Raw genomic sequence first — 8,000 nt, 5'->3', positions numbered from 1 at the left:
AATTGGATATGACTTATGCGCAACAATGAAATCACTCTTCCCTTGCTCTTCTTTCTCCTGCAATTAGATGAACAAAGATTTCAAAGTTGTCACTCAATAGGGTTCGACGATACAACCGGAACTCGGTAGGTTCCTTCTACCTGATCTCTCGATCTCTTCTCAGTTACGCATACTCACCTAGTGAGGGCAATTCAGAAAGAGTTTCTCAGCAAGCAATAAGAACAAAGATCCAAGCTACAAACCTTTGCAGCAATTAACTTTGTCTGATTCACATGCAGTATACATCACATATAGCTGCTGATACCCTTGAATGGGTGAGAATTTTTTTTTTTCATTTTCGCAGAACATTTACACAAATTTCATCACAAAATAGATTCCATTTGACATTAGTGCCAAGAGGCTAGCACCTGCTGCAATCTTACTCCAGTATTAACTTGATTTGTCCCCTAGCATAAGTTCAAATTTTCCATCAACAGCAAATCATGAGACCCCAGAAGTATGAATTCTTGAGCCCAATGCTCGTGAAGTCTGTGCATGAGTGCAAGTTATATAGTTACAATGGGAGCTGATCCAATGTGTCCAGGTACTCCTTCTGATTCATTGACAATATACACAAGCTGTGTGGGAGAAAAAAATAGGTGCCGAGAAATATGAGAACGCCAAGATCTGCCTCTTCCCCCACCGCTGGCTGAGGAGGATTTCTCCAATATATCTGACTAGCACACCACATACAGTACAGTGCTGCTATTGCCAGCACAAGTCTAAATGACTGATTCGATTTAGCAAGAACTGATTTTCCCTGCTTCACTCTGCAGAAAAAAACACTTAGTCAGGGTTGTTCATTATAATACGGTAAGTAGTTAATTAGGGCACCACTTAGTCAGGGTTGTTCATTATAATACGGTCCTGAGGAACAAGCAGAGCAGTGTATACTAATAAAGGATATTAATGACTGGGAACCACTTTCAAAACAGCACTAAATCCACAGGAAAGGCCCTGAATTTTAGATGACCATCTTATAAGTATCACTAATATATCCCAGCTTCACATATCAATCATCTCAATGCTAACTGATAGTATGCCCAAGGGCGATGGGGTTGAATGTGGAAAGACAAAAAATAATCTTCAAAAGTTGAAGGTTTGATTGCATTAATGTTGTCATCAAACTGATCAAAATAAAGATGTATAAAATATAAAATAACCTAAAGTATCTAATTGCGATGAACATCCCATCAAAAGAAATATACAGGTTCTTTCCTGCTTCAAAATTTATGTTCCACTCACAACAAAACAGTGTGCAAGAATAACCAGGACAAGTGCAACCTACCTTTAATTTAAACTAACAAATCATACAAAATTTACATAACAATGAATTGCAAGGATGTGTAATCAGTAAATCACCAGTCCTCTCATTTATCGAAACTAAAGTTTAGTTTACAAATACAGATACAACTGAACCAAAATGAAGTCATCGCAGATGCTTGAACAATTCAACTTCCTCAAGACACTAACAATTTCATACTCATGCAGTTTATCGCACATTTATTTATTATATATTTTGTTGGATAATATCAAATTTCACATATATTTGGACTTTTGTTACATCTGTTTCTGTAAACAGCCTTAAATAGCTGTTATTTTATCTCGATTTGCAGAATATTTCAGTTATTTCAAACCAAATGTGATTTATCGTAACAAACAGCACTATAAATCATCAGCCATCACCTCATAGGGGAGCTATATTTTTGGCTTGCATTGGGCTTTCCTGTTTACTTTAAATGGTATATCTAGTGGTAGCTTAGATATTTTGTTTTATTTCATGTAATTATATGATTCTTATACAAAATTGCATTCCTACTATAAGTAACATTCTTATAAATTTCTATTAAAAACTAAGATTTTAATTCTTTCTTTGAACTTCACTTTTCCAACAAGTTGGACTCCCCAAAGGAAGGAGCGGCAACATCTTCCTTATCTTCTTCTAACTTCTTTCTTTAGTCTCATCAACCAATATACCCTTCTTCCCTGTCTTACTCAATATGACCTTCTTTCCTGCCCTCATGCACATTCAACCTTCTCAATTTCATTTCAGATCCTGAACTTTAGGTTTCGTACATGCAAATTGTCTTCAATTGAACCCTTCAGTCACAAAACGAGTAAATTCAAGGTCAACTTCAGAAACAAAAAATTGCTTCCCCCCCCCCCTCTGCCCTTCCTTTTCTAGTTTTGTTCCCCAATGTTCTGACCATTCTTCTTCCTTATTTTACTCTTTGGGTCTTTAAAATTTCTTACTGGTTTGCATATTTCAATACAATGATCTACTAAATCTGATATCTTCTTTTTAATCTTGTTTCCCTTACCCTCCATAAAGTGCAGAATTTAACTTTTTTGAGAGATCCATACTTTTTGTTGCACAGAAATTTCACCCATCAAAAGCATGATGCCAAATTCCTAATCTCCACTTCGCAAGCACAACTTATCACCTATCAAAGCATGCTTACAAGATACCAAGAAGTGACTTCTTAGAGATGGTGAAAAAATTTCATAGACATTCTGAAATTGTAGGGCATGATATTCATTCTTAATTCCCATTTCAGCTGGATGACTGAAAAATTCTATGCTGGCATGTCTGCACCTTTTCTGTAAATGAGAAAGGCAAATAGAATGCTTGTCAAGATTCACGAGCCTCCTCAAGCCTTAATGTTGTACGAATATAATGATATGTTAATTTTTAGTCTTCCCCTTGCTAAAAGACATGGTAGATAACTTTAGAATTAGGACATATTACCTATTTCTTATGCTCAGTTAGCCTAATCTGACCAAGTTCCTAAAGTCCAGCTCTACTCCAGCATTTCATGAATAATTACACTTCATGATAGCAAAAATAACCCTTTTTTTGTGACCAACTTTGTTGCACCCAATATCCAATGCCACACAGTTTCTTGCAATATAGAGTGATTCAATATTGTCCAAATATGCAATTTTACAAAATTTCTTGCCCATGGCACATTAAACTCAAGCTCAACTTAGAAACATTCTAGGCAGGCTTCTTATAGAACAAAGAGGTGTGCTTCGATGATTGCATGTGTGTATATTTGTATGTATGCATAAATACCATTTCACTTTTTATTTTCAATTCTTGAGCCATAATTATAACTTACTTACTTTAGTTTATGCTCCAAGAATATTGTGCCTAATTGGAGTCCTCCATGATTATGTATTTTAAAAGCATGAAGCAATGCAATGTTGACCAGAAATAAACATCAAAACATATGCTCAGCACACAAGGGCAGATGAAGTTTGAGACTCCACTAGACAAAGAAAACACAAGAATTATTGAAAAATAAATTTTTAAATTAGTTTTTATTGCAGTCATGTGATGTATATAAATTTTGTCTTTCTTCAAATTTATTTGATATGGACTCATTTCAACAAGCATTAATTTCTTATATTAGTGTTCGGTGCCAAATATACTTGCTGAGTCATCTTACATGTACACTAACCAGAAAACGATTAAGTCTTGTCCCACTATATGGGGTTGGTTTATGAATCCTCATTCACCAATAATTCCTATTACGGCCTGGTGCTATTGCAAAATTTCCCAACTAGATGAGTGATCCTGAATTTAATGGTAAAAAAAAATTATACCGAGGTTTGATTTATCTTAGCAGAGAGAAAAATGAATTAAGGATGATCATCCAGCTATCATACAATCAGTTAGCTGACATGCAATGCAGTCATTCATTCATTCCACAATCCCCAAAGTGTACATAAGATAACTCTTCAATATCACCTGTTGATGTAAATAAAGCCCCCAATTAGACAAGTGCATAAAATTCCAATGACAACAACTGCTTCTGGGTTGATAGGAGCCCTGCCTTTCCACCATCCTGTGCTCAGTACCCAAGAATACATTGAAGAATGGCCATTTTCCTGTGAAGTTAATTAGTGAAATGGTCAAGTAGGCATAGTATAGAAGATTTTGCAGTCTATATGGTAATAAACAATAGCAAAAGGGAAAAGCTAACCACTTGTGCAAGAGGAATGGTCTAGTTCAGATCCAAAAGAGGTTTACAGTGGTAGACTTTGATGTTATATCGAATACAATGTACATATATTCTCGCGTTTTCTTTTTTAAGTATTGCTTTTTTGTGCATTATATTCTCATATTTACCTTTTAAAAAATGCTTTAAGAACTCTATCTTAAATGGCCCTCCACATCCATGGTTCTCAGATCCATCTAACTATCTGTAATCCTACACATGGAAGTCTAGATACCCAATTCTAGATAAAAAGTAGTAGCTTCATATACGAACATATCTGTATATACCATTATTCTTAATAAAAATCATTTATTTAGTAGGTTTTTTTGAATTGCAATAAAATATCTAATTAAAAAAAATAAGGTGCCACAACTGAAATCTCATCATGAGAAAAAAAAATAAGACGCAAACCAATTCATTATTCCAGCATTCTCAAGCAACAAAAATAGTTATAGAAAATAGCATTCGAGAGAAAGGGAACCCTCACCTCAAACAAGTGATCTAAGAAAAAATGTGACAATGAACCTGCCGACAGCAACAAGAAGCATTGCCTTCTGCTCAAGGGAACCTAAATTCATTCAAAAGATATCAATTAGCGAAAAAAAACGAACAAGTCTAGCTCTTAGCCACCACACATCTACTCGATCTTATCTTAAATCAAAATTTTAGAAACCTCATGTACTCAATCTGGGCCAAATAATCATAGACTTGTTCAAACTTAGGCTCATCATCCCAGTGAAGAATCCAACCAAAAACGAGCTGCAGCCCTCACCAGACAACTGAACCCACTCACCCCTGAGACGGTATCGAGGAGGTTCCGGCGGAGGAGGAACCCGGAGAGCCAGGCATAGAAGAAGGAGAGGGGGAGGCCGAGGACGAGGACGTAATAGAAGGGATGATGGACGACGTCCATGGCGAAGGAACCGAAGGAGCGTCCAAAGCCGAGGACGGAAGAGGTAAGCCACTCGGCGAAGGAGCCGAGGTCGGGGCCGAGAAAGGCGTTGGCGGCGTAGAAGAGGCAGTGGTGCGGCCCGAATCGGCCGCGGGAGAGGCGCATCAGCCCCACCCCGGCCCCCAGCGTATACATCGTGTGCGGCCCCGGGCCCGGCATCGCTTTCGCTGGCCGGCGGCGCCGTACACCGGGATAAGCGCCGCGGCGTTCCCTTCCCCGACCGTCGAGCGAGAGCGGCGGGATCGGGGCTCAGTCAACCACCGTGTCCGTGTGAACGAAGGGCGCACATAATAGACGCGGATGGGTAATTTAGTCATTTACCTAGTACGGACATCTTGACCGCTAAAATATTAACATCACTGGACTCTTTGCGTATTATTAATCGCTAAATCTACTTCGACTTTAATTATTTAATTTTAAAAATTTATATATTAGTCTCTCAGCTCAATTCAATTCAATCCAACTAAATCTTAATTCCTAATTAATTGGAATAAACTACATGTAACTTCACCTCTGTTTTATAGATGGTTAATCCCAAATCTAGATAAAGAAGGATGGTCGCAATAGGTTAGCGAGCATCATCAAACTATAGTAATATCTTATAAATATGAATCAACATTAATCTCTAAAGATGCAATAGTTTATCTTGATAGTCATTACTCTCTGTTTAGTAAATAGAAATTATGATTTTGTGATTACATCTTTGAATCAGCAATTACAATATTGGTAGATCTCCTTCCTTATTATTGAAAATATAAAAGTTACATCTATACCTCAAAATCTAGCAATGGATGCTCGCTAACTGATATTAAATAATCAACGATGAAAGGTATTGATAGTTTTTTTCATGAATTAATTTTTTTTAAAATATCTAAGCTCATGCATATCTAGCCACTTTACAACTTAGTAAACTATAGTTATGGCAGGGCAAGTGGAAGAACTTCAACCTCAGTCAACAAATATAATTATGGAACTCATATGCAACTTTAGCTGATTAACAGAAATACAAAAATTGAGAAATTTTCAAGAACTTATATGTTAAGAACTCTATTTTTTGATAGAATTTCAAGAAATAGGTTGGTGTTTGGTTCGTCTCTTTCTATAGTTGGTGGCTTGGGGAAAAAATAATTGAGAAATGCTAGATGACAACTTGCGTAAATATCTAGACATGGACCAACAATTCTTTAAAGAATGGAAAGATTTGATGTTTACATGCATCCATGCAAAGATCACTTAAGAATGCATCAAGTTTCTATGCAGCCAATCATACAAAACCTATCTATTGGTATCTTAATTTTTGAATATTTTATTTTCTGATTCCCCACCCCCCCCCCCCCCCCCCCCCCAACAAAAGGGCGAAAAAAAAATTCTCGGACTCTTTTCCTGCCTTCTGACAAAGAAGACTTTAAATCAAGGTGACCATTGCAGTAAAATGAATCCATGAGGATAAAAACTTAGGGATGCCTGTAGCACAAATCAAGTACCTCATGAGTTCAGGGCAAATTCATTTGGAACTATGTAAAAATTGATAAGAAAAATATGGTATAAATTCAGGGTGACTTCATTTCAAAATACTCTGTCAGGTGTTTAACAAGCAAAATACCGTAGGTAAATCGAGACAGTTGTCAGTTTCCTAATTCCTGGTAGGTGGAATGAAGTCAGGAATTGGTAAAAATATAAAAACAAAAAATATATAAGTAAATATTGCTGTGGCAAATAGACCTGCATATGGACCTGATGGCCTACCCCGCATGCTCAAGCCTGAAGCTTTTTGGATGGGCTTAAGCCCAAGTTTTAGATCCCGGCCATACTGGGCCTTAAACATAAGCCTGTTTATAAATGGGCCTACTTGGGCTTGGAGATTGAAGCGCGGTCTTAGATTGGCCTGGCCAGAAATATTTTTAATTCCAGGTTTTTATGATTACATTATATGTTTCGTTGACATGCAATTTTTTGGGGGATGATCTAGAATTCTGCAGTGATTATTAAGTATTAAAAGTGCTTTTAAAAATATTTAGTATTCAAATTTAGTATTTTTTTAAGTATTTTTTAGCATTGTTTAGTATTTTTAATATATATATTTTAAAAAAAAAAGGTTTAGGACCTGAGAGCCGACCAAAGCCCGAAGCCTGGTAAGCACTGCCCTTGGGCCTGTGAAATAGGCCTGAGGTCCCGCCTCGTTAACGTCTGAAACAGATATTCGAATTTTTCAAAAGCCCAGATGCACGCCTAAATGATTGCTTCTGCGAGAGAAATAGTTCAGGATGCACTATTTAAAAGAAAAAAATGTTTGTACAAACAAGTTTGACCACATTACTATTTTTTATTCATGTTCTTAAAATACTATTTAACTAATAAAGATTTATTCTTAAACCAAATGCTACCTTGGGAAAATAATTTTAGCTTAGAAATATATGACAAACGACAGAAAATTATATTCTACACTAGATGCTTTAACCTTATTAATGATACTATGATATATGGAAAAGAATTAATATATGACTTTAATTTACATATTGATTTAATAAATACATGGCTTTCACTTTATCAATCATAATGTAGAATGTGGGAAGGATTTAAACCCGTTATTAATATTAGTGTCCATTTGGGATGTGGCCAGTAAAGATATCAGCTCAAGTGAAGCTTCTATTTTAGTAGATATACTAGCATATAACCAGCACGGTGCATCGAATGCAATTTTTTCTCTTTTTCTAGCTATTCTTGAAATGTAACAAAGAATAGATAGCAGAAATAGAATAGAATATTATAAATACAAGAGTATAATTATTTTCTAAAATAAATTTTTGATATTTTAATAATGTATATATATTTATTGATATAGTAAAATAATATATTTATAATAAGATCATGATCCAACCTATGTCTAATAAGAAATAAAAAAGTATTGGATCTATGAATATTTAAATACAATATAGAGAGGTCATTAGATGTTCTCCTTTCACTTTTCAGTAAGATAATAGCTATAAAAATATATTAAAAAATAG

General features: G+C 35.6%; 1 protein-coding gene across 1 annotated transcript; it reads right to left on the bottom strand.

Annotated features, from left to right (window-relative positions):
* Window positions 1-482: 482 nt before the first annotated feature.
* Window positions 483-5,268, bottom strand: LOC103701631 (uncharacterized). The gene is made up of 4 exons (XM_008783771.6): window positions 4,837-5,268; window positions 4,531-4,611; window positions 3,794-3,933; window positions 483-809 (listed from the first exon to the last, which is right to left on the bottom strand). Exons 1-4 carry the CDS (start codon window positions 5,152-5,154, stop codon window positions 554-556), a joined length of 795 nt encoding a protein of 264 aa, XP_008781993.1. The 5' UTR covers window positions 5,155-5,268; the 3' UTR covers window positions 483-553.
* Between the last annotated feature and the right edge of the window lie 2,732 nt (window positions 5,269-8,000).

Source organism: Phoenix dactylifera, chromosome 2 (assembly GCF_051530095.1).
Source record: "Phoenix dactylifera cultivar Ajwa chromosome 2, Ajwa_hap1_PhDact_Kaust_v1.1, whole genome shotgun sequence".
Classification (NCBI taxonomy): Eukaryota; Viridiplantae; Streptophyta; class Magnoliopsida; order Arecales; family Arecaceae; genus Phoenix; species Phoenix dactylifera.
Note: the sequence above shows the minus strand (reverse complement) of the source record. Positions and strands in the feature narration are given on the sequence as shown.

Bases quoted from the DNA above. Each gene is read 5' to 3' on its own strand.
- LOC103701631 (XM_008783771.6), bottom strand. From the start codon at position 5,154: ATGCCGGGCCCGGGGCCGCACACGATGTATACGCTGGGGGCCGGGGTG. The intron at 4,612-4,836 runs GTGAGTGGGTTC...GAATGAATTTAG, and splicing joins TCCTCGATACCGTCTCAGGG to GTTCCCTTGAGCAGAAGGCA. The intron at 810-3,793 runs GTGATATTGAAG...TTTTTTCTGCAG, and splicing joins GGCTTTATTTACATCAACAG to AGTGAAGCAGGGAAAATCAG.